We start from the raw sequence: 26,311 nt of genomic DNA on the forward strand, positions 1-26,311 counted from the left end.
ACCAAACAAAAAGCTGCCTGTAGCCACAAAAGCCAAACTCATGAGGCAGATGCTGGTGCAAAAGGAAAGAGGTTTTATTCAGGTGCTGTGTGACCTGGGACAATGGCAGACTCCCACCTCAAAGACCATCTCCTCTTTCTGCCAAGGAAAAAGTCCAACCATCCTCAGCAAGGCCTAGATAAAAGCCAGTGTCCACAGTTCCTGCTCCATTTTAGAGCACAGTCCTTTGGAGCCCATAGGTGGCTGCTAAGTAGTCTTAGTCCCCATCCAGGTAGCTTAGCTTGTTCCCAGCTGCTGTCCATTTCCAGCTCCCTCCTGGAGCCTCCATGTGGAGCCCTCAATGCGATGGGCCATGTGCCTGCTAGGGCCACACGAGATCGTGTGCTCCAGGGATAGAGGGCAAGTGAACACGCTGGCAAGAGCATCACTGTGTGGGCAAGAGAACAAGAGAGGCTCCTTCCTAGAGGCCATAGGCCACATGGCTGCTAAGGCCACATGGCCAGTGGAGAGAACAGGCAAGTGCAGGTCAAGAGCAAGTGAGAGAGCTTCTTTTTCCCCTGATGTTATATTAGCTTGGGTGTGGGATGGACCAGGCGCTTTCTCATAATGGCCAATCAACTTCCCAAACTTCTGCGTGCTTCCACTGGGTCTACCTCCCAACCAATTCCTTCTTTTCCCAGGCTAGACTGACAGTCTTCTTTGGTCCAGCACCTCTCCCAGTGTCATTTTGATGTCTATGGCACACTGCGTGCTTTCCCCAAGTGATCTGGAGGGGGGGGCACTTTTTTCCCCCTATACAATTATCTTGCTAGCTTTTCACATGCTCAGTGTACAAACCTTCCCTTGCCACCAGCTTGGTTGATGGGGAGACTCCCCGGCACTTGGACTGACTGACTGTTTTATGGTAACATTGACAGGGTTAAATGCCACAGAAAGAATGATAACTCTGAGATTTGAAAAGAAGTTGTTTTGCTACAAGGAAATTGTGAGGGACTTTTGGAAACACTTTTATTAAAAAGATGGGTAGAATCCAGGAAGACATTTTAGTTATATTTACCTAAAATGAGAAATTCAAATAGAAAACACATAGACTTTTCTGTTTCAATTAGGTCTTGTTAAAATGCAGGTTCTGATTCAGTCTTGGATGAGACTTGATAGTCTACATTTTTAACAAGATTCCAGGTGATGTGGACGTTGCTAGTACAATACGTCTGCTACACTTTAAGCAGCACAAACACAGATCACTTTTCTGAGGCACTGATGATTTATATCAAGTGACAGTTTTGTCTATAAGTTCCCTAGATCGAGGGAGTCCATTCTTACCATTAGTTACACGTAGATTGACAACTCAGCCCACTTTCTATCTGTGAATGTAACCAGTTAAGTTGCATGTGATGCTCTGGTGTAAGTGATTTTACACCAGCAGCCCTGGGGTCAAGGTCCCTCAATTTCTAACTGATAATCTGGGTTACCACCTGTAGGCTGCAAAATGAGAGAAGTGTTCCAGTTTCCTTTCTCTAGACTATCGTCAGGATTACAATAGAAAATGTAAGTGAAAGTACTTACATGAACTCTAATCTAAAAAAAAAAAAAATGACGCAGAATGAGCAAAACGAGATGAGATCTTCCATTCCCCAATTTTTAAAAGGAGCGGGACCTAAATTAAGAGGTGGGGCTCCGGGATTGTCCCAGTGGGCGTGCAAGGAATGTGACATATTATAAGAGAGGGGCGCCCCATTTCAAATAAACTGTAATATGTAAGATTCTGTATTCAATATTGCCCTTCAATTATGAAACTTGACATATGAACTTTTCCTTCATACATACTCCAACTGCCACCTAACTCAAAGTTCAGGGACACTATTTCGCTTCACTCTACTGTTTTCAAATAAAGTCCGCCCCACGCAGCTCCGTCCCTTTCCCGCATCCACTCGTCACTTTTCTGCCCCCGCAGCCAGTGGCCCCCGCCCGGGGGCAGGAGTTTCCACTACGACTGGAAAGGTGGTAATGGACTGCTCTATCTGCTCGACGGAGGCGGGGGCGTACGAGGCGCCACAGTAAGAGAACGCTAAGACCCCCTGGGAGAAGCGACGGGAAATCAGGACCGCCTGCAGGTGCACGACACGGCATCGAAGCTGGAGGGGGCGGACGCCGGGCCCGCGGCCGCCGGGCGAGCGCACGACTTCTACCTCGGCGGCGCCGCCCCCCGGAGCCTGCGGAGGGTGGCACGGGCGGGCGGGGGCGGGGCCTGGCGCGCGCGGTGGCCGCCTCTGCTGCGGCCGGAAACAATAGTGCAGGAGCCGGAGCCGCACGGAACGGCAGCATCGGCGCGCGGAGTTGGACGGTAAGGACCCGGCTCCACGTCTCCTACCTGCTTCGCCGCGCTCCCGCGGGCTTTGCGCTCCGAGTTCCGCGTCCCCTCGGGCGCCCCGACGAACGGGAGGGAGATGCATTTGGGACCGCGGCCACTTGAGCGGCGGACGCGACTCCCAACGTCGGAGGCTGGGCTTGGGTCCGACTCCCCTAGGCGCTGAGTCCGGCGGACTGACAGCTGTGGTCCTCGGACCCTCTCTGGGTGGGCGGGAACCCGGGGCGAGGGAAACCTGCAGCTCCTCCCTTCCTGACTTGGCCACCCCCCCTCCGGCGGTGCCCGACCTGCGCCGTGGAGCAGCTGCCGGGCTTTGGGCACTAGGGTGCTTTGGAAGCGGGAGGGACGCTCTGCCTCGGTGTTCGCGTTTCCACGTGCATTTTCCCGCCGCTGCTCTCCGACTGATAGCCGCATTACGCCGAGTTACCGAAACACACCTAACACAATGAAGTTAGTAAAGTGGGGTCCGGAACAGGTCGGGTTTCCTTCATTTAATTGCGTTAAGTAGGTTGACAGACCCCGGCAGCGGAAAAGGCCTCGCTGCTGTTCTTTCTGCGTGCGTTCCGGGGACGGAGGGGTGGACTAGAATCCCCGCTCGTCGCTTTTTTTCAGATACCCATCTCAACCAAATGAAATAGAGGACCCAAAAGGCCTTTGAGTATAGTGTCACCTATGCAAGGCTTTAAGTGTTACTAGATTTGTGTCTTTGTATATTGAAGTGCAAGCGTGGCGATGCTTGTTTGATGGGCTATTGCATTAGATAAACTGAACAACATCCCTCTCTTCCTAGAAGTTCCTAGTATTGCTGTAAGCCCTAAGGGCAAGTTCTTGAAAATGCATTAACTTTCCTTTTCTGTTTCTTAATAGGGGCACTATGAACGAAGAGGAGCACTTTGTAAACATTGATTTGAATGATGACAACATTTGCAGTGTTTGTAAACTGGGAACAGACAAAGAAACACTCTCCTTCTGCCACGTTTGTTTTGAGCTAAGTATTGAGGGTAAGTACGGGGTATAGATTCGTTTTATGGCATGAGCTTTATACAACTACTTTATGTGAACCTAGTTATAAGGTAAAACTGAAATTTCTTAAATGATTGCAAACTGTGCCAAGTATGACGTGTGGGTATTTGTGAAAGGTAAGGGCTTATGGAAATGAAGCTGAAGTTAGCACAGCCATGAATTTAAGAAAAATCTTTCTTTACAAAACTTACACAGTACTAACTCTATTTATACTGAAAATGAGATGAGTATTGACTGATGCACGTGTTTTCTGCTTTGAGAGCTTATGAAATTGTCAGATTCATTTTGTTTTAACATTAAGAGCTAAGGTAACCAAGCATTTACTTTGATGGACAAATGTAATTTAATTCCTTTAACCTACCATTCTAGTACCTAACGTGATCTAGAACGCTTTCCCCAGTGCTGTCTTATTATCTAGAAAAACATTTTAAAATTTTTAGATAACCTCTTTTCAGTGGTCTCACACACCTTTAATAACTTTTTTATATATAAAAAGGCTTTTGAAATTTCTTACTAGTATCCATAAGAATATATGAAAAAGAGTTCTCCAAATACAAAAACACCAAACTATGTATTTGTTTGGATTAGTGCATAATGTGTCTCTAGATAGCAATAGTTTGGTCCCAAGAAATGTGGAAAATGTAATCTTGATGTCATGATAAAACTCTGATTTAATTTTATTTTATTGTCTGTGCTACTACAGTTATCCCCCACTTTTTCTAAAACTCTTGATTTTTTAAAATATTTGAGTCACACTAAAAAGAATCTTAATATTCTGGTAATAAAAAAGTTTGCCTGTCATTTGAATTTTGAATTGTAACACCGGCAGAGAGACTTTGTTAGACCTGTAGATGTGGGGTGGTTTCAAAGCAGTATTTCATTCTTTTTGCTGGTTTAAAATTTTTGAAAATTTGAAAATTTGAAGATTTTCATTTTCTTTACTCTTAAGTAGGAGAAATAAAATGTTCCTATCTTAAAAAAACGAAGGAAGGAAAAAAACACATTAGGATTATTTTCCTTTGAGATTCCTGTTAGGACTTTTCAGAAATTGTTGTGGGCACCAAATTAATGTATTTAGATACTCTATAATAAAAGACAAAATTATAACCATAAGTAGACGAGTAAAAACATGAGTTATTTATGTGACAGTTATCTTTTAAGGTCATACTGGTTATGACAGTTTTGCTATTACACTTTCTATAAGAATTATAGTTGCTGAACAGGATTATTGATGGAAGATCATGGATTTCCTGTAGGTTTCCTATTGGCTTTACTAAGTGTAGTAAATATAACTAATTTTGAAGGGATTACTTAAAAAACATGATTCTTTGGCAGCATTTAAATGACCATGCGAGAGTAAAAGATTATACTTTTATGTTCTTTGGAAATAGAGTTGGCCCTACATATTCTTTTACTTGTAGATTTTAATTTTAGACGGGCACAGGCATTGGAAATGATCTAGCTCAGACCTGTGCTTTACACAGAAGGAAACAGAGCCAGATTGTTGGACTGTGCAAGGTTGCGGTAGTGGTGATGGCAAGCTATTGTTAAGTCTCAGGCATTGACTGTGAGCGGTCCTGTGCCAGGCACTGTTCTAAGCACCTTGTGTGGATTATCCTACTCAGCTCAAAATAGCTCTGGGATGGGGTACTTTTATCCATTTTAGAGGTGATGGGACCTAAGAAATATACTTTGAAGTCATACAGCAGTAATTGACAGTCCTTGCCTTTGAAGCCTGATGATCTAGTTCTAGTATATGTGAGCTTAATTCCATTGATCTACTGTCAATAGTTATTTCAGTTGATAGGGCAAATATGAGAAACATGTTTTCCTGAATCCTACCTGGCTCCCACTGCTATTCTGTTAGCCAGCTTTTCCTAACTAGTGCTTCCTGCTAAATCATTAGTGATACTCATGCTGTGATAAAATTTTTCTACAGAAATAAAAACTTTCACAATCACTTTTCTCCCCTTTTTTGTATCTTTTAACTGGTTCTCAATCATATAAAGAATATACAAATATTTCTTAGGGTACCATCTTTATTAATATTTCATCTCTAGTAATAGCTGTCCCAATAAGCATGACATAAGTCCTACATTGTTGAAATAATAGTTGTCTTTCATTTAAAAGACAAAACCAGTTCTCAGTTTAAATTAGAACTATTTTATATTCTGTGTACACTCAAGGTTTTATGATTTTAATGCCAGTTATTCCTGTCACTAAACATTTTTAAATGGTTTTGCAGTTTCCTTTCCCCTACCATGTTCTCAGCACAGTGCCAGCCAGTCATGTTAGGCTGTAAGAGGAACTTTAAAAAATATGACATTTACCTTTACTAATTTGGTATAACATTTTTTATAATATGGTAATGTTGCTGTTGCCTGGTTTCTTAGCTTACTAATGGCTAAATTTGTTCTACAGCATTCTTTTTTGGTTTTTTTTCCAGCTAAGAAGCTAGTTAAAAATTCTTTTAAGGAGCTTTTAGGTTAGCTTTTTTTCTTTCCAATTTATCGAGCTGGCATTGGTCAATAAGATTACACGGATATTAAGTGTACATTTCTATGTAAATGACCGGCATGTTGTATTGTGCGCTCACCGCCCAGAACCAGGTCATCTTACATCACCACGTATTGGGCCCAAGGCTAGTATTTGAGTCCGCAACTAGCCTCGTTTACAGTTCACACATTGGTAATAAACAAAAAAGTTTTGCACCTTTTCTTGCTTATGTCAGATCAAAACTGGTCTGATCAAATGGCCTCTTGTTTAAAAGCTGTGTGCCTACATATATTTATGAAGTGAAGAGAAAAGAAGAAAGAGAAATAACAAAAGACAATCTAATCTTGTAGGAAAGATTTCGTGTTCTGAGCATGGCTCTAAGTTGCCTTTTCTCTGTGACTTTATGGTAATTAAAAGAAATTGGTGTCTACATTTTATATACTTACTAGACATAGATAATATACTTCAAAGACCTAAGAATTATACTTTGAGGACTTAAATATTTTTAAATGTTCACAGGATTCTTTTTTGTTGTTGTTACTATAATTCATCATGAAAATAACTTGTCAGCCCCGGCTGGTTGCTCAGGTGGTGGGAGAGCATTGTCCTGATGCACCAAGGTTGCAGGTATGTCCCTAATCAGGGCACATGCAAGAATCAAGCAGTGAATGCATATAAGTAAGTGGAACAACAAACAAATTAATGTCTCTCTTTCTCTGCACCCCCCTCTCCCTCCCTCACCCTCTCCCTCCCTCTCTCACTCACCCCTCTCCCTCTCATCCTTCTCTCTTTCTCTAAAATCAATAAATAAAAACTTAAAAAAAAAACTTGTCTACGTTTAGAGTTAAGAGACAGATGCACAAACTTCTTTATATATATAGCCTGTCCTTGGCCTTAAGACACTATAAACTTTTTATGAGTAGATGATCAAATACGCTAATGTGCATTACAGTTCTTGTGATAAAATATCAAAAGTTGTGTAATGACCAAATTACTACTGTCCCTAAGCTGTTGAGGCTTGGAGGAAGGTAGCCCAGGGTGTCAGGAGTCAATAATGAAACTCAATGGTAATCTAACAAAGTTAGAAATGAGACTAGAGAGGGAAATGATCCAGGACTCCAAACTGTTACTTCATGCTGTTTTTATTTTGTGCCAAAATGCTGTGCACATAATTGGTATTTGTACCTTTCTCTAATAGTTTGCTTCTTTCCTTTTCTGTAGAGAAACTTTTTTATAAGACTGGGTCAGTTCCCCTCTGCTAAGCGAAGTTTCCAGTGTAAGTTGATCTTGCTAGTTGATTAGTTGATCTTGCTAGTTGATTAGTATGGATTACTAATGCTTACTGGTCCATCTCAGTCAGACTTTATAGTCCATCTCAGTTTTGTTTTTCTTTTTTAAGATTTTCTTTTCAGAGAGAGGGGAAGGGAAGGAGAAAGAGGGAGAGAAACATCAATTTGTGGTTGCTTCTCTCATGCCCCTTACTGGGGACTTGGCCCACAACCCAGGCATGTGCCCTGACTGGGAATCAAACCAGCGACCCTTTGGTTCTTAGGCTGGCACTCAGCCACTGAGCCACACCAGCCAGGGCAATCCATCCCAGTCTTTATTCTCAGCCCAAATTCAGATCCTTAATAATCTGTCCAATGAGAAGGGTCTGTGGGTGGTTTCTCTTGGTTAAGGCGTGAGTGAACCTAATGCTTATGTTTAATCTCATTCTCGATTCTCTGTATCTTTGCCTGAAATGCTGTTCACATGGTCAGTAGTCAGGGAGCAGTTGGAATCTCAAGTTTAAATCCTTGAGGTAGTTTGGAAGTCAAGACTACTTGAAGTCTTATCAACAACTCTTCCTCTGTCCTGCTTCTGACACACCTGTATCTTTCTTCTGAAGTAAAAGTGGCCACCACTTGTGATAGGGAAGCTGTATGTAGGTAACTCCATCTTGTATTAGCTTCTTCCCCTTTTTTGCCATAATGGCAAACATCATACATTGGTATTAACTAAAAGAGCATTTTAAAATATAAAGCCTAATGTAAGTTTAGAAGATAATGAGTGTTGAATTTCACTAACATCAATAGAACATTTTGGAAATTTTTAAAATATATTAAGAATTAGTGTCCTTCTGTTGGCATTCTAATAAAACTTAAAATTTTCGAGTGTTTATTACTGAATGTAACATAAAGAAAACATAACTTTATATTTTCATAGCACTTTCGAGGTTGGAACATACTTTTACAGCACCTTAAATTTAATTTCTGTATTATATAGGAAATTAACATGAAGGATGAATTTCAAATAAGGTAATACTGAGCTTTGCGCAGTGGCAGTATCCTAGTGAGTGAGCTTCATCCGAGGCCCAGTTATTGCTAATTCGGGGGATAAAAGGTAATACTAAGTGATTGAAATCAAAGTGGCCAAGTAACACTGTTGAATTATCAAAGTGTTATCAGTAATAGTTCTAGTTAGAGTGGATATAAGTTATTCTAATCCAATTTAGCACACCATCTTTAGGATTTTGACAAGGAGAATAAAACCATTAAACACTAAACCTTGGATTTATAGTTTGGAACAAGGGAGCAGTGTCTGCCTTAAACTAGTGCATCTGTTTCTGGTAGCTTTTTGCTATTACTGTCTCAACTATGAAACAGTAAAGCAAAATAATCTGCGCCTGTAAAAATCGAAAACTCAGAATTAAAGCTGTGTGGTTGAGTACATAGCAGTTTTTACACACATTCAGTGAATATTAATTGAGCGACCGCAGTGTGCTAGAAATTGTTCTAGTAGCTGAGGATAAGACAGTTAAAACAGACATAAGTCCCCTTACCAGTATTATCTCAAGACTACTTTATTTTCATAGGCTTAACCCCCCTTTCCCTATTACCCCGTTCCCCCATTTCTTCTCTTGCAGTATCACCAGAAAGTCTTCAAAATACAAATCTGATCGTGCCCTTCACTGTCTTAGAACTCTCCATTGATTCCTTGCCATTTTCTTCAGGTTAAGCTATGAACTCCCTAAATGTAAAACACTTCGTGATCTGGTATCCCTGCCTCTCTCCTCCTCTCTCCCTCCCTCCCTCCCCTAACACCATTTACTTCTTCCTCCCAGTGTGCAGCTGCTTACTTTTTGGAGTACATGTATTCAGTGGAGGTGATGATAAGTAATACCACGGCCAAAGTTCACCAACAGATGATGAATGTAGCAGCCTTTTGGTAAAAACAGTTTGCAGTGCAAATGTTGGTGCTAATTTAAATTCAAGTGTAGAAGGGTTTTGTTCTCATCTCATCTGGGATGAAATATCACTGAAAAGATGGCTATGATTGGTTGGTATATTAAACAGCTTCTCCACTGACACAGTAACTTAATGTTTTATGCACTTTGAAGAGGTTTGAATTTATCTTGAGTTGGTTTTCAGTAGGTTTTTTCTGTTCTAACTGCTATTATTTCCCTTGTGGAGCAGCTGCTCAGCACATCCTTTTACTCCTTTCTCTGTTTTTTATCAACAGTATGATTCCTGTCCACTTATCAGTGTCTTTGTTCCCTCCCCCCTTTGGGTCTTTGGATCTCCCACAAGGTTGCCAGATAAAACTATAATGTGGTTGTGATTTTACTTCGGGGGAGAACAGCTTTTGTTTGCAGGTTAAATAGTTTTCTTTGCTAGATACATTGTTAGCCTAAAAAAATTCTTACAATCTTAAAAGAGATTCAGAATTTTAGGGGGGGGGTGTCTTTTACATTTCAGTATCTAAACCTTTTTTATTACTTAGTTCATTGGAACATACAGTACAGTACATAAAGACTTATTTGTCTGGGAGTAAAGAACACTGTTTTCTCTCAAACCAAAACATATTTCTTTATAGTCATTTAAAAATGTTTTTCATTGAAAAAGAAAACAGTTTGCCTATTACAAAAAAATAAAAAGACAGGAAACAAAAAAAATATTAACCATAATCCTACCTATCCATCAACAATCTTTTAATGTTTTGGGGTCTTCTACATTATTTTCTGCAGTACAGTGTGTATGGGCATGCACACTCTCATGTGTGGTCAGTTGGTTTGAGAAATGAAATCAACCTCTATATATTATTTCATAACCAACCTTTTCATTTAATAGGTTAGGAACATCTTTTCATGTTTGGAGGTAAAATTCTACCATGTTGATTTCTTTTTAAAGGTTGAAATAATTTATTTAAGCAGTATCCCATTGATGAAGGTTTAGTTTGCTTCCAATTACCAGTATTAAAACATTCTTATATGTACATCTTTTTTGCTTGTCTGAGTACATTCCCATTTCATTGTTTTGTAGCTTTACATTCCCAGAGGAAGGCTTTTGCTCAAAGTCATGTCCCGAGCTGCATGTCCTGTCATTTGTTATGTCCTCCATCGCTACTTGTTTAATACCATATAATCAACCATTACAAAAAAAAACCCTATTTGTCTCATAATGAAACCATTTTACTGTGTGCCAGTTCTCTAACTCCTTTGTTTAGGTCAAAGTTCTTTTTACTCTAGAATTGCTATGATGCAATTCACACATGGTCAAAATATTTGTATTTTAGCATTTGGCAGTATGATTCATCAGTCATTGCATTTTTACCTTTAGTTTTTCTTATGAAATGGTTGGTGTATTGTAGTGATTGTTTCCCATCAATCTTAATATTTACCATTACCATTAGTAGTGATTGAATTATAACCGCCTTTCAAATTCACTAGCTAAATATCTCTATTTATCAGATGCTGCTATAAAGCATTTATTTAAGGTGTAGTCAACTAGAATTTCAAGAACAGTGATTCCAATGTACGCAAAAAAGTTGAGATGCAAAACTGAGGTTTTAAAATACCTTCAGGACAACTTTTTATTTTGTTTTTCTTATTTGTTGTAAGGAAATTAATCATGCAAAACTTTTAGCTGGGCAGACAGCAGTTCATGAGATGAAGGGCAAAGGGTTCATGTGGCTATTACATTTCTTGCTTTCTAACCTATAAATTTACTTGGTGCCCCCATTCATCTGGTGTTACTATGAAGGTTTTTGGTTTTTTTTTTCAGGCTCTCTTTTATGTGTCCTTTAACCCGGTTTATCCTTAAGGAAGATTTTTTTTCTGCAAATTAGTGTCTCCATATGCCACACACAAGTAGATCTTTAAAACTGATGATGCAATCATATTATAGTTAATTCGAGTAGTTTTTTAGGAGTCTATTATGACACCTTCATACACAAAAACTTAGAATAAATGGTAGTGCATTCATTTAGAGCTATTTAGGGGGGGAAATTGAACAAGTAGAGGGTTAGTTGTGTCAATTGGATTATTAGTCTAATTTGATACATTTTAAGTACTAGAAAAACATTTAGCTTTTTATGTTCTGTGCTGCTATGAGCTTAGTATTTCATATTTGACCATCAGCAAGAACATGGGTAGTTTCCATCATGTTCTTATTGCAAATACCCTTTGGCTTAAAAAATAACCTATGGACAAACTGCCCTAATTTGGTAGCCTACCCACAAGTGGTTATTCAAATTCACATAAATTAAAGTTAAAACTTCAGTTCCTCGGTCACACTGGCTGTATTTCAGCTTCTTAGATAGCACAGATACAGAACATGTCCATTGTCACAGTTCCGTTGGACAGGTAGCAACATTAATGGGTTCGATCCAGTATGGATTGCTATTTTTGTACCCTGTTAATAACAACAGCTGTTATGTAGGTGTTTCCCCAGTCTCCCAACTGTTTAATGAACAAGTAAGAGTCACTGAGAGAGGTTTTTCTTTTTCACTAGTCATTTGCAAATTTGCACCTCCTATCAACACAAGAACTGAGTTCTACCTTGGCTTCCTTGGTTATTTGAGGTTAAATTGATCTTTTAACATTGTCTCTCTGAACTCCTTGCTTACTGAAATCTGCCTTTATAATTCACTTATTGAATTAAGTTGCTTTAACTGCTTTATCCTTCTCAGCACACACAAAAACTTTAAAATGGAATAAAATATCTCTAAACTGAAATCTGCTATCCAAAGACCACTTGTTGGTATATCTTTCTTTAGGACCGTGGTTCTCAAAATAGGGAAAAACAAGTTGCTGAGCCCATCTGTATGTTGGCTTGGTGTAGTTGCCCATAATTCCATCTGCTAGCAATGGAAAGATAAACAATTACTTACTACTTTTTAAACAGCATGTTGGATACTTGTCTATGACTGTCTCTTCAATGACTCCTGAGTTAGCTAAAGGCATGAGGGGGAGAGAAGTGGGGCACTGTTTATCACAGCACTCACTAAGGCACATAAGACAACCCATAAAAATTTCCAGGAGGCAGAAGCCTGTCCTGCTGTGGATTAGAAAGGAAGTAGGTACTCTGACTGTCCATACTTGCCTTCTCACCTGTGGTCTAGTTGCCTGCCTTTCACTCCATGGCGGGATACACACCCTGAGCATCATCCTGCTGAATGGCTCTGATTGCAAATAGATATAACGCTCATAGTGCTTCTTGAATCATGGCTTGGCTGCTGCTGCTTGCTCATCAAATGCAGAATAGCAGGATCGAATTCAATATCAAAGCATCTCTGGAACAAGCAATATTTACACAGAAGCTACCCAGACCTGTGTTATTGCTGCACAGCCTTAGCATGTAGTACAATTGTCACTAGCAGACATGGCTGCAGAGCCTGCTAGGTCACCTGTACCTGCACTCATGAGAGAAATGACAGAAACTGTTTTGAATTGAAAGGCACTTGCCCTATATCAGCTACTAGCTGTTTCTTATTAGTAACAAGTTGCTGCCAGATATTCTGATTTCATTTTTAAGAGAAACCAAGAAATTGAATATTATACGTGGATTTTTTCTCTTTTAAAATATTCATAGTCTAAACAAAACTTGTCTGCAGTAGGGATCCAGACTTCAGGCTATTGGTGGCCACCTCTACTTACACAGCTTTTCCTCTGTTTCTTTTATTAGAAATGGAAACCTGATCCTCAGAAACAAAGAAGTAACATCTCAATTTTTTGAGTCTGTCTTAGTACAACTAAATGCAGCTATCCTCCCGTTTTTACAATTAACACTTGCTTAAAGAAGCTCAAGATTCTTAATATGTGCAGCGTATAAACATGCAGGTGCTTGTTCTCTTAGCAACCAAGATAAGATCATCATAAAAAGAAAAACACCTTACTCTTGGAAAATTCTTTAAGCTGGCAAAATGTGAGCGTCATAAAAAAATATTTTGAAACAGCACTGCACAAATTGTTGGTCAGGTTTGAAGGTAACATGTTTAAAATTTCTTCACAGCATGTTAACCTGGAACTTCAATCATAACTAAATCTTGTTGCCTTTTTTAAATATTCAGGAAGAACACAAAAACCCGCCATTTGGAAAACTTAACACTGCCAGTTTTGTGATTCTGTTTTAAATTTGAAGTTCAAGATGAAGTCCTTGCTTAGAGCCAGTCTACTAATACTAACAATGGGATCACATGTGTATTGCACTTTACATCCAACTAGTGGGTGTACTATATTTGGTCTACTTATGGAATACCAAAATTATTTAAGCCATGCCTTTGATTGGCAAACGGAATATAGTGATCAAATTTAGGGTGAAGTCTGACATGGAGTAAACTGCATACGGCAGTCAGCTGCTAGGACTCACACGTGTGTGAGCTACAAAGCCATGTGGTAGGAGTGTAGTCAGCCGAGAGACGGTGCTGTTGAACCTGCTCAGCCGATGAGCCATGAGGAAGAGATTGCATAGCTTACCTCACTGTGAACAAATCATAAAGAAGGTCTTTTTCAAGAGGCTATAGGTGGGAAGGCCAAGGATAATGGGACATGTGATAAAACTTAAGTGTTTTTGTTTCGTGGCTATTTTTTAGTGCCATTCGGAGTATCTTATCAAGGGGAAAAATTATGTCACTACAGGTGTCAGATTAAATATAAGCATGGAAATATCCTTATTTTAAAAGGAAAATAGTGGTAGGTAGACAGATCTACATTTGAGTGTCTTTTGCTCTTCTCTGGGTTTAACCAAGTTTTCTTAAATTGATCTTCAAGAGGAACTTAAAGAATAGAAATGGGGATAGCATGCCATATGGGTTAGTGGGAGGGTTCTCAAAGAATGTGAGAATGGTATAATAAAATCAGATGAGGTAGAAAATGATAAAAAAGAAAACTATTAAATAGGGACAGATTAACTTTTTAAAAATACCACTGTTCATACAGAAATATACTGCCTATATAAATTTCCAAAAAGCCGCTATCTAAAAGAAACTGGTACTTAAATGTAAGCTGTGTTACCATAAAAACTCTAAAGGAAAGTATAGACAGTTTCAGATATCTCACATAGTGATATTTTTGCCCATATATCTCCTAGGGCAAGGAAAACAAAGGAAAAAAAATAAATGGGACTATATCAAATTAAAAAGCTTCTGTGCAGCTAAAGAAATCATCAGTAAAATGAAAAGAGAACCCACAGCATGGGAAAACATTTGCCAATGATATATCAGGCAAGGGTTTAATCTCCAAAATATATAAAGAACTCATACGACTCAACACCAGGATGTCAAACAGTCCAATTAAAAAATGGGCAAAGGACCTACATAGACACTTCTCTAAAGAGGACACACAGATGGCCCATAGACATAGGAAAAAAATGCTCAGCATCACTAGCCATCAGAGATGGGAATTAAAACCACAATGAGATACCACCTCATGCCTGTCAGAATGGTCATCATAAACAAATCAACACACAAGTGCCAATGAAGATGTGGAGAAAGCAAACCCTAGTGCACTGCGGGTGGGAATGCAGACTGGTGCAGCCACTGTGGAAAACAGTATGGAATTTCCTCACAAAATTAAAAATGGAACTGCCTTTTGACCTAGTAACATCACTTCTGGGAATATATCCAAAGAATCCCTAAACACTAAAACAGAAGAATATATGCACCCCTGTGTTCATAGTGTTATTTACATAGCCAAGATTTGATAACAGCCTGCATGTCCATCAGGAGATGAGTGGATAAAAAAAACTGTGACTACATTTACACCGTGGAATATTATGCAGCGGTAGAAAAGGAATTCATACCTTTTGCACAGCACGGATGAAACTGGAGACTATTGGGTGAAGTGAAATAAGCCAAGCAGTTAAAGACAGATACTATGTGATCTCACATATAATTAGAATCTAAGGAACAAAATAAATAAATGAGCAAAACAGAATCAGAGGCACAGAAACAAGGAACAGGCTGATAGCTGCAGAAGGAGAGGGGGCGGGTTGGGACTGGGTGAAAGAAGGAGAAGAGATTAGACAAAGAACTCATGCATCGCCCATGGACAAGACTGTGGGAAGGGGGGAGTTGGGGCAAGGGGGACCGTGGGGGGAAATAAGGACAACTGTAATAGCATGAACAAAATTTACAAGTAGATAAAAGAAACTAGTACTTTAAAAAAATAGTATTTATGGTTGCCAGTTAAGGTCTTGGCTCTCTAAAAATAATGACCTCATGACAAAAAAAGTTACATGGACATCTTTGAAGTACATTTGAGAGAAGTTTTCATAATAGGATGTCAGTTACATTGGCCTTCAAAATTTTTATTAGTAAGCAAGTTACAGGCAGTTCTTGAACTGACTTGGAAATTCCTTATAACTCAGCTCTTCAAAAGTATCAACTCATTTAATTGCATTTAGATTCATTCCCTTTCAAAAGCTGCTGAGAAAACAAATTAGTGCTCGGAACTGTTTACACTTGTAAATGCAATTAAAATTGAAAAGTCAGTTGGGAAACTCTGGGGTCTCTGAAAATAGCAATTGTTTTTTCTCATATTCAAACTGATGAGGTGGAAAAAACAAAATCACTTCAAGAGTTTATAAAATGCCATATGTATTAGATACAAATTAAGTGGGCTACTTACATTCTTTTCTAGATGAAAAGGTAATTTGTTCAAGTATCTGAAGTAGTGAATGTATTATATTTTTTAATTTTTTGTGTCCTTTGCTACTACATGGGATATTTTAAACCAGGGGTGTCCAACCTTTTGGCATCTCAGGGCCACACTGGAAGAAGAAAGAAGTTTTGGGCCACTAATGAAAACTGATGAGCCCAAAAAAGGTTTTAAGTAAATTCATGATTTTGCTTTGGGCCACATTCATAGCCGTCCTGGGCCACAGGTTGGACACTATGTTTATGTAACAAATGTTTTCAAATTGAACTTCAAAACTCAGTCAAGTTTTAAATTTTTAGCGAGCTGAAAGGAGAGAGAAAGATCTGGGTGAATGAGCTACAGTTTACATAAAACAGCTCCTTTAAAATATTCAGTATATGTAAATTTTCTGTTCAAATTTGTAATTGAGTAGAAGTTCCTGACTTTGCTTGGCAGAGTGAATGATTCCACAGGAATGGCGTCTCTATATCAGTGCTCTGATCAGGTTTTCAAACAAATGGCCCATTAAACTCAATGTGGGAGTAAGTCCACTGGAAGATGCCTTTAATGAATCTCTGAGCAGCCTGGCGAAATCGTGCATCCTGGCTCCCTTGCTAGGATGGGCAAAAAACATTCATTGCAGGAGTCCTTGAATGGTAGTTTGTACTAAGTTTTGATTTGTTTGAATATAACTTTAATTTTTGTGTATTCATTTCACTCCTTTTTCTCGAGTACTCGCTGTGTGCCAGGCAGTGACTCTGAGGATGCATGTAAAACAGATGCGGTCCTCTTTCTCACAGAACTTACTAACAGGAGCTAAAGGCCAGTGAAGAGGCAATTGGAAAGTCTAGTGTGATAAGCTAGTCAGTGGTTAGAAAATGTTTCGTAGAGGAAATGAGAACTAGACAGAGATGATGATGACCCAGAGGTGTAGTGGGAGTGGAAATGAAACAGGATTTGAGATGCTGTGCTGCTAGATTTTATGGGGGTGTGGAGGAGAGAATCTATTAAGATGGACAGCAAAACATCTTGGAAGGTGGGGAGGGAGCTGTCAAGAAGGGCACCCAGGTTTCTTCCTTAAGCAGCCGATGGTGCCAGACTCAGGAAGAGGATCAAGGTTTGGGGATCAGCTAGTGACAATGAAGAAACGAGTTTATTTAGGCAGGGTGAGTTTGAGAAGCCCGTGAGATGTCTTAAGTAGAAATGTACACTGTCAGAAGTCTTGCCCATAACACTGTTGTTTGTTTGTTTCATTTTCAGGGGATTTTCCTCCTGAATGTCAGAATCTGAACTTTAGTAGCATGGTTTTTTCCCCACAGTAAATTGAATAGAGTGGTTCTCTGATTTGCTGTTCATCTCCACAGATTACTATGTACATATTATCATGTGCTTAGCTGGGTTCCTAGTTTTCATTTGGACATTTAAGTAAAAGTTTAAAGAAAAATTATTTCTGGAGAAAGTTGTATTACATGAATTACTAAGAAGCAACACTGAATAAAGAAATTTAGAAGCTCATGTTATTCTTCAAGTAGACATCTATTATGTTGACCTGTTGTTAAAGCTATGGGGTACATGGGGAAATTTCATTGTTTTGTATAATTTTTTAATACAATGTCTGAAGTTTCTAAATAAATTTTTAAAATTTAACAGCAACATTAATCACTTCTGTGTAGCCTAATTTTGAACCTTTTTATGTGCCAAAGAATTTCTTTTACTTGAAGGAGAATCTTTTAATTTAATTTGTACTTTGAAGTATTGGATAAGTCAATGCTACAGGGGTTAGTTAGCACTGTGGCAATGGAATGAGAATGAGACCGCTTACTGTGGGGGGTGGGGGTGGGGCTGGCTAGTCATCTGGTGGCAGTGAGACCTAACAGAGTTTATAGTGCATGAGGAAGCTCTAATACATTTTCTCGAGTGAGTAAGTAGGCAGGTTTCAAGTTCTCTCTACCTACCTGCTGTGTATCCAGAGCACTATTAGCATCAAACAGAAGAATGAAGCTGTTTGGTTTATAGTCCAAACTAAATACCATTTGTCTTACTCATGATCTAAAACCTATATAACAGAATTGTTAATATTTTTCTGATAAGGAAGGTTTGTGAAATTTTTATGTTAATTTACCTAGTTTCAAAGATGCACACTAGGTTATCAAGTAGAACTTTGAGGTTTTGCACTCAAGTATTTTAACTTTGCTGGAAATTTGACCTAAATAGATACAATAACTGATTTTTTTTAAATGTGTGTACACATAATTGCAGTACAGGTAGGAAAGGGGTATTTAAAAAGTGTATGATACTCTGTTTTAAGTTCAATTTTTTGTTCAGTGGGAGAAACAACACTGAGATATTTGAATTTACCTCGTGAGAGCAGGTGTTCACATATGCTTAAATACCGGTGTTCAGGAGGTATACTCACACAGCTTGTGAAGGACTGACGGAGAGCCCATTGGGTTGTTCACAAGCACTTGTAGAGCCGACTTACCGTTAAAGGGCAAATACTTCATTATCTTACCATTAGTTAGAGTTTGGAGCTCAGTTAATAAAATTGTCACGACTTCAATTTTTAAAACAAAGGGTGTAATTTTTTCTGATGAGTCAGCTAAAACTTTTTTTTTTAACCTAGCAGCTGAGTGGCTTTCCACTTACTCTGTTTTCGAAGCTAAGCAGATTTAGAGTGTTTACCTCTGGCAGGCATTAATTTTCAGCTCCACATCCCTGTTCACCTTCAGGATAGAAGCACTGACTAATATGACTTAGACTTATGAAAATGTATGAATATTCTCTAGTTTGAAATTTATATTGGAAAATGTATATTTTAAAAATAATTGATTTACCATACTTAAGCTCTACTAAAAAAGATGGGAGACATAGAAGTATAATATGAATATTTCCATTATTTATGATGTAAAATGAACATTTGTGAGTTGAAGAATTATTCTGGCTATTGTACCTTGTCAGATTGAATTTACTGCTATATGAAAAATAATTTTGTGCAATGCATTTTTCTAGAAGATAAAATTATCCTGATAAAGTTTTGATAAGTATAAAACCGAAGCATGAAAACACTTTAGATGATTTCATTTGTACTTATAACAGTTCATTGACTTTTTGAAGCTTTTATTAAAATGTGTATTTTCTGGTTCTGGCGTTCTTTTTTCCCCAGTAAAAAAAAAAATAACTAATAATTGAAGAACATGATTTACTATGCTCTTTTCGGGGGAAAAATTATCAACATTTCTCTTTTTGAGACTTATAATAGGAATTTTTGCAAGTGTGTACTTCAGGATTGTGAAGAAAACACAGTAATATAAAGGCCAAGATTCTGTAAATGTAAATTGCTAGTTAGGTAGTATTTTTTTATATTGTGTGCAATAACATGCCTCTAGACTAAAGTTAAAGTTGAATCTTTAAGTCCTTAAAAAGGCTTTACTATTCATAACAATATTACAGAATATATAGTTAAATTAAAGCAGAATTATTAGACCACATTTTATATTATTAATGCCAATATTCTATAGCATTTTTCTTCTAGTTTACAAACTATCAGTAACTGTGTTTTGCTAAGATTTGTATATTAATGCAACTTGGAAAAGCAAAATTTTCTCTATTTTTTTTATAGGAGTACCAAAATCTAATCTCTTGCACACCACCTCGTTAAGGGGCCATAAAGACTGCTTTGAAAAATACCATTTGATTGCAAACCAGGATTGTCCTCGATCTAAACTTTCAAAAAGTACTTATTATGAAGACGTTAAAACCATTTTGAGTAAGAAGATAAACTGGATTGTACAGTATGCACAAAATAAGGATGTAGATTCAGATTCTGAATGTTCTAAAAATCCCCAGGATCACCTGTTTAATTTTAGGCATAAGCCAGATAAAAAGTTACTCCCACAGTGTGACTCCCAAGTACCAAAGTATTCTGCTAAGTGGATAGATGGAAGCACAGCTGGCCTCTCAGACTGCACACAAAGAATACTGGAGCAGAGAGAAAATACAGACTTTGGGCTGGCTGTGTTACAGGATTCAGGTGCCACTTTGTGCCACAGTAGCGGACTGTGGTCTCACAGTCAAAACCAGGCACAGAAAAAAGAAGAGACAATCTCTAATCAAGAGGCAAGTGTCCAGACCCAGCATCCTCACTACAGCAGAGAGGAATGTAAGTAAAATGGGAGAAAGGCGAAACGGAGTCTTATCGGGGGGTTTTTTACATCCTTATGTATTTGGTGTTTTAATAATTTTGCTGTAGAATTATAGGTTTGGTAAATAGACTATTTAAGTGACAGGTTCACTCCATAAAAAATGAGATGTCATAAAACACTCCATCAGTTCTCTGGAATCCTCCATGGTACGTCCTAAGCATTGGACTTCTGCAGTACCGTGAGTTGTTTTTCCACTCTAAATTATTAAACTAAATGGAATCAACAAACTGAATGGAAAAATTCAAGGTTCATATAGAGTAGCAATCCATCTTCAACCATTGGCTTACACATGTTGGCACATTGCTAATCCCTCCAAGACTAATTGGGAGTGGCATTTCAAAAGCAAAAATCTGATGTTTTTTTTGAAGGCCAAAGGTAATGTGTTATTTAAAGTTAGAAAAGTGACTCATTTGGTCTGCATCTCCAAAAGCTTACAGAAGCTGAGATAATTTTAATTGACTTAAAATCAAATAATTTTAGAGCAAGAAGGGACCATGGGTATATTTTTATAAAACTTGATTCTACATATCTAAGGTTACATAACTGGGCAGACAACATGATTTTTCAGATGGTTCTCAGTATTTTATAGTAGTGTTTTTTCAAACTGGGACTCATGAACTATGTAATGTTTAAGCCAAATTGACTTGATGGGATATATCAGAATCCAGTGGGCCTAATGAAATGCTTTCCGGTGAAACTTTTGTTTCAGGAGGACATGTACTGGACGTGATATAAAATATGTTTTTTACTGTGGGTTGAGGTTAACATTTAAAAACTCCACACAGCAGGAGTTAGTGAGTCCTGGGGTACTGCTGAATGTTATGTTGGCGGATAAGTACAAATATTTTTTAAATAGGATAGTGTATTAGTGATGAAGGTAGCTTCTTTTCTCAGGTTGTTGTGGTAATAATGAATATATTTTCATGTTTCAGTGAATTCGATGACTTTTGGTGAGGTAAAGCAACTGAATGCAAAGCTCCAACAGCAAATACAGGGTAAAGAATCGGTGTCTTTTTTTTTTTTTTTTGCATGTGAAAATTTTGATATAGAAAATCTCCTATGACAGGGTAACATTAGCTTTATCTGCATTTGAACTTGGAAATGGGATTAGAAGCTATTAACAGTTACCAGAGCAAAAAGAGTAAGACAACAACTTCCTTATGAACTGCAGGGAAAATAGGTTTTTCTTTTTTTAAGTGAAAATGAAGACTACGTCTTAATCTCTGCCTTCTTCCTGACTCCCTGCTATTTCATTGACTCCCTGCTGTTATGCCAGGCACTGTGCAGGTGGCCTTCCTAACAGTTCTTTAACACAGGTAGTAGTCCTGGTCTTGAACAATTTCAGACTCAAAGGTAGTAAGAACAGTACAGTAAATCCCTTGGCCCATCTTCGGCAGCTTCAGCTATTACAAAAAGCATAGCCAATTTTCCTTCATCCTCACTTGTACCCATTACCCTCACCCCGCCTCTGACCCCAGCATGGAGTACCTTGAAGCAAATCCCAGACAACATACTGTATTGTCCAAAAATACTTCAGGATTTACTCTAAAAGGTAACTTTTTAAAGGTAATCCAAACCTCATAACATCTTTTAAAAAAATACCAGCTAGTAATTTTTAACATCATGAAATATGATTCTGACACCAACAGTTAACAGTGTTCTGGTTCCCCAGTTGTCTCTTATTTTATTTTGTTTTACAATCGACTCCCATTTCTGTGAGGGAACTAGACTCCAAAGACAGTTAAGGTGCTTACAGAGGTCATGCATTTAGTCAGTAACAGATGAAAGATTCTAACCCCTGTGTTTTTAACTCCAAGGCTAGTGGCATTTCTTGACCACACAGCCTCTCAGAATAATAAAATAATAACAATAACAATAGTAATAGCAACATATTAATCGAGTACTGTGTGGTAAGTACAAGTATGAACTTACTGTATCCTCACAGTAACCTTCTGAAAGATTTACTCTCGTGGAGGCAATACATAAGGGGAAACTAAACATATATATAGTTTAAGTTACTTTGCCTGAGACTTTTAAGAGTAGCAACAAGGTTTGTCATTCCAAGTGGTCTGACTTCCAAAGCCACTTGGGTCTCTAGACCGAGGCACTGACGTGCACTTGTTTATTTTCCCTAAGTCATATTAGATACTGACTGACCCTGTCTCTACTTCAGATTGGGAAAAGTGTCTCAGAGGTAGCTGTACTGCCATTCCTGCTGCATATCTGTAGAGTCATTGCTCATGACACGTGGGTTTCCCCTGGTGGAGAAAAGGAACGCCACACTGCAGCTGGCTGTGCAAAGTATACAGCACCCTCGAATGACCGAAACACCACTGTTTCCTTGGCGTCGGGTCTCTTTCATTGCAAACGTTCACCCGATGCATTCAGTTAAAGTACTTGAAATATAAATCATTGGGTTAGCTTTCTGTGTCCTAAAAATGGAACTTCTTTCTACATTTTCACAGAAGTTTTTGAAGAATTAACACACCAAGTACAAGAAAAAGATTCTTTAGCCTCAGAGCTCCATGTCCGCCACATTGCCATCGAACAGCTTCTCAAGAACTATTCCAAGTTACCATGTTTGCAAGTGGGACGGACAGGAATGAAGTCACACCTTCCCGTAAACAACTGAGCTACACTTAACACTTCCTTCCTGCGCCCTACCGTTTGCTGGTCTGCCAAGCGTGCAAACGCTGAACAACTTGAAGAAAGTCGCGGTTCGTTTTGTGATGCTCATTAAATTTGCCAAGCTTGAAGGCAGTGTTCATCTTTGTCAAATAAAGCCGGTCATTGCACTTTAGGCTTGTAGGGTTGGTCATTTTGGCTTATTTTGGGAATCTTTTTTCCCATAATTACTAAATGGCCCTTCCTAATTTTTACCACATGTGACTATTTAAATATACTGTTACAGTGTGATTTTATTAAGCATAGTTTAATGTAATTTGCCTTTTAAAACAATAGAAGTTTAACAAACTCCTTACATTAGTCTGAACTATTAAAGATAAAAATTTTAAGAGGGAAATGAAATTCATAATATCACCTTATTTATTATGAGCAATATTTTAATATGAGAATTTTATATGTACAAATGATATTTTAGGTACCTTTCCGTTCTCTTTATAAATGTGTATTTGAGTGGCTCTGTGTATTTACACTCTCATGTGACTGTTACCCATGTTTCAGATCACTGCGTTTTACTCTTACTACACCGCTTTTACAACTGGTACCTTGTTTTCCAAAGATAAATGTATTTTGGAGTAGAAATCTATCTAGCTGAATTGTTTGACTTCTAACAACTCTTATGAAAGAGGAATTAATAACTTTTTAAAGCAAATATAGAAGAAAATAAAATATATAATTTTTTTCTAACTAAAGCAATTCTGAGTTTGCTTGGGAAGAAAATGCTAATCTAGCTTTTGTAAGTCAGTTTGTGTCCACAGAAGTAAAAGCCTCTCTTATTTCATTATTACTTTCATCCCATTTTGATGTGTTGGAATTTGGACAGAGTAAGTCAGGGCTCACTTGCAAGTCAAATGTCATACCTACCTTCAAATTGAATGCACTGTGAAATAATTGTCCTATCTTTGACAAAGTTAGTTATTCCGTATGCCAGTTTGGATGAACATTCAAGAACCCTTGAACTGTCCAAATTATATATCAACATCATTGAAATTAGTCTTGAACACAAACTAGTAGAAGACAACTCTTTGGAATACTAAAATAGGTTAAATTTGCCCAAGAATATTACTTGACATCTCATTCATCTTCGAAGTATGACATAACTGCTTTTCGGAGGGAGCTTTTGAAAGGTACTTTCAGTTTCTCTCAATTCTTTGAGTCATCCAAAGTGACGTAATCCAGGAGTGGGGATACATTGCCTTAGTTTTTGACAAGCTTTAAATTGAGTGTGTGCAATATCGAAATCCATAACTTTCCAAGTTAAAGACTTTTCTGGATGATGCCAGTAAGGATCTGAGTGCTTAGTTGTTATGGTCACGTTTTCAAGTTTGACTTTACTCTTTTTTTGGCATAACTTAAGGATGTTACCGGCCAGTGCTTGCACACATTTGTGCTTCTAATGAGGTCACGTCGGGACAGCCAGAAACCTCCGGGATGTGTTGCACTTGATACCAGCAGTGGCGTATGTCCAGCACGTGAGCCATATGGTGCAGCCCGGAACACAACAGTGTTAGCCAAAGGAAGTGCGTGCTTCTTTCTGAAAGGACTTCTGGCAGATAGGTAGCTTTGCTAATGAGTTAGGAAAACTTCGATGGGATTATGCATGTACCAAGCTCTTAATCAGGGATGCTGAGTTATTCCATTTAGATATTTCTACTTAAGCTCTTCAAAAGAAAAGGTGCTCTTAAAAAATATCTGTGGTGCTGGTATTCACGCTAGTACTTTATTTGGCTAAATATTCTAGTAAAAAAAATTGTTAGTATATTTTGCACAGTGGTTTATTCAAATATTTGATAAACTTATTTTATATTCCATTGCTTTGTTTTTTGTATTTATTGATTTTAGAGAGGGAAGTATCAATTTGTTGTTACACTTATTTATGCATTCACTAATTGATTCTTGTATGTGCCGTGATGGGTTTGAACCCACAACCACGGCATATCAGGACAACGCTTTAACCAACTGAGCTACCCAGCCAGGGCCCCGATGTTAGTTTTCTTGATTGAATATGAAATCGTTGTATATTCTAAAATAAGGCTAAGGGACAGAGGTGAATTCTGCCTTGAGAGAATATAAAATACCACAAGTACTGGTTACCATACTTGGGATTCTGTACAGTTAGTACTTTCTGAGGAAGTTTAGAAGAAAACCTTATCTCTACCTTCATTTTAAAAAATGGCAAAAGAGAGATTGCAAATTATCTGTTACTATTTCAGAGCCCATATGGTTAAGGGGAATGAAGTCAATTATTTTCATGTTAGTTTTCATAATTAGACAAGTGGAATTGAGTTTTTTAAAAAGTCAGTTTGAAGTCAAAAGTGATTTTGACACCATCCAAGATTGTTCTCAAAGTTTTCAAATCTGTTCAGCCTTTTGTCATCCTCTGATCCTAGTATTTAATACCCTAAATTGTCTTTTTTTTTAAATCATATACTTAAGATACCGACAATAGATGCAGGCAGCAGAATAGTATTTTGTAGCTTCTTATGTATGATGTTGGGGGGCAAAGAAATTTTCGTTTTCAAATTATATGTTCATTTCACCACAAAGTGCCCATTTTTATATACATTTGAGGATTATTTTTAAAATAACAAGTTCATGTTGGAAAGTGATTTCAGAAAAATACACTTTTGTTGGCATCTTGACAAGAATCTTGAGATTTCTTGGGTTTTTCATTCTGCCATATTCTTTAAAGTGCTTTCTTTTTTTATTATATATTTTTACCTTGGTGTTTACACTCTTGAGTCTTGTCAGTCAGTTTTTACTGGGGTTTCTTTTTTATTTACTTTTTTTTTGGATCTCTGTGTGTGTGAATGTTTGCCAGTTTGGGTTTTATTTTGGTTTTTTAGAAAAAAATCTTGTGTTGTTAATGCTGTAAAGTGTAATACAAAATGTGTATGTCCCAAAGTTAAGTAGGAGCTTTGAAAGAATAAGTTGTTTGCGTAGCTTAGTAGGAGACTCAGGTTAGTGAACATAAAACTAGGTTATGTGCCCTGAAAACTTTCAGTGGCTATTGTAGTGTTGTTTCTACTTTATGCCAACTAGTTACTGACAGATGTTACTGCCTGTGCTAAGGTAAGATACTGACTATTTTTAGGTACTTACTAAGAAGTTTAGTCCTCTTTCAAAATTCTTTAAATACCTTATGTTCAGATACGGCTGTAAAAGCAAAGTTCATTGATTGCACTTCGGTATTCAACTGCATTTTTAACTTCAGGTTGGTGGAAAAAATTATTTGAAAAAGGTTGTGGTGAAAATCAGCAAGACATAAAACTCAACAGATTATTCTTGCCAAATTAAGGTTTTTGGCGGTGGGCAGGGGGAGAATTTACTTCCCTGAATAATAAGGTAATAGGGCTCTGTACCTGTACTAGTCTTGCGTCTCAGAATTTTCATTCCCTTCAGCCTGTCTCAGTTGCCCTTGTTATAGTCTGACGTATTGAGCAACTTTGTTGTGTTGCTGTGAACCTACCACAGCAAGTCTCTAGCATTGAGATTTTTTTGGCATCTACTGTGTAATACGTACTTTTCCTGTTTTTTTTAATTTCTAAGAGTCCAGGACACTACTGCATTTTAGTGATACAGGAGTGAAGCAAAGGCATGGGGATGAGCATTGCCTGTCCCCCTCCCCCAGAAAAGAGCATTAGT

At 38.0% G+C, this 26,311-nt stretch overlaps 2 protein-coding genes across 4 annotated transcripts in view; one reads left to right on the top strand and one right to left on the bottom strand.

Moving 5' to 3' along the window:
* Nucleotides 1–2,509, bottom strand: part of CHODL (chondrolectin) — a 277,081-nt gene extending 274,572 nt beyond the window's left edge. Inside the window, exon 1 of the mRNA XM_053918015.1 lies at nt 2,372–2,509. The gene's annotated coding sequence lies outside the window, so the exon portion shown is untranslated. The remainder of the gene's footprint in view (nt 1–2,371) is intronic.
* Nucleotides 2,269–25,272, top strand: C2H21orf91 (chromosome 2 C21orf91 homolog). 3 transcript variants are annotated; one of them, XM_053918014.2, is made up of 5 exons: nt 2,269–2,344; nt 3,236–3,369; nt 19,402–19,941; nt 20,917–20,979; nt 22,450–25,272. In XM_053918014.2, exons 2-5 carry the CDS (start codon nt 3,243–3,245, stop codon nt 22,614–22,616), a joined length of 897 nt encoding a protein of 298 aa, XP_053773989.1. In that variant the 5' UTR covers nt 2,269–2,344; nt 3,236–3,242; the 3' UTR covers nt 22,617–25,272. The 3 variants fall into 3 exon arrangements, with proteins under 3 accessions (XP_053773989.1, XP_024418502.1, XP_045052878.1); XM_024562734.4 differs by lacking the exon at nt 2,269–2,344 and adding an exon at nt 2,441–2,575; XM_045196943.3 differs by lacking the exon at nt 2,269–2,344 and adding an exon at nt 2,692–2,818.
* The last annotated feature ends 1,039 nt before the right edge of the window (nt 25,273–26,311 follow it).

Source organism: Desmodus rotundus, chromosome 2 (genome assembly GCF_022682495.2).
Source record: "Desmodus rotundus isolate HL8 chromosome 2, HLdesRot8A.1, whole genome shotgun sequence".
Taxonomy (NCBI): domain Eukaryota; kingdom Metazoa; phylum Chordata; class Mammalia; order Chiroptera; family Phyllostomidae; genus Desmodus; species Desmodus rotundus.

Excerpts from the sequence above, each read along its gene's own strand:
- C2H21orf91 (XM_045196943.3), top strand. Across the intron at positions 19,942-20,916 it reads TCACTACAGCAGAGAGGAAT|TGAATTCGATGACTTTTGGT; the intron begins GTAAGTAAAATG and ends TTCATGTTTCAG. Across the intron at positions 20,980-22,449 it reads GCTCCAACAGCAAATACAGG|AAGTTTTTGAAGAATTAACA; the intron begins GTAAAGAATCGG and ends ACATTTTCACAG.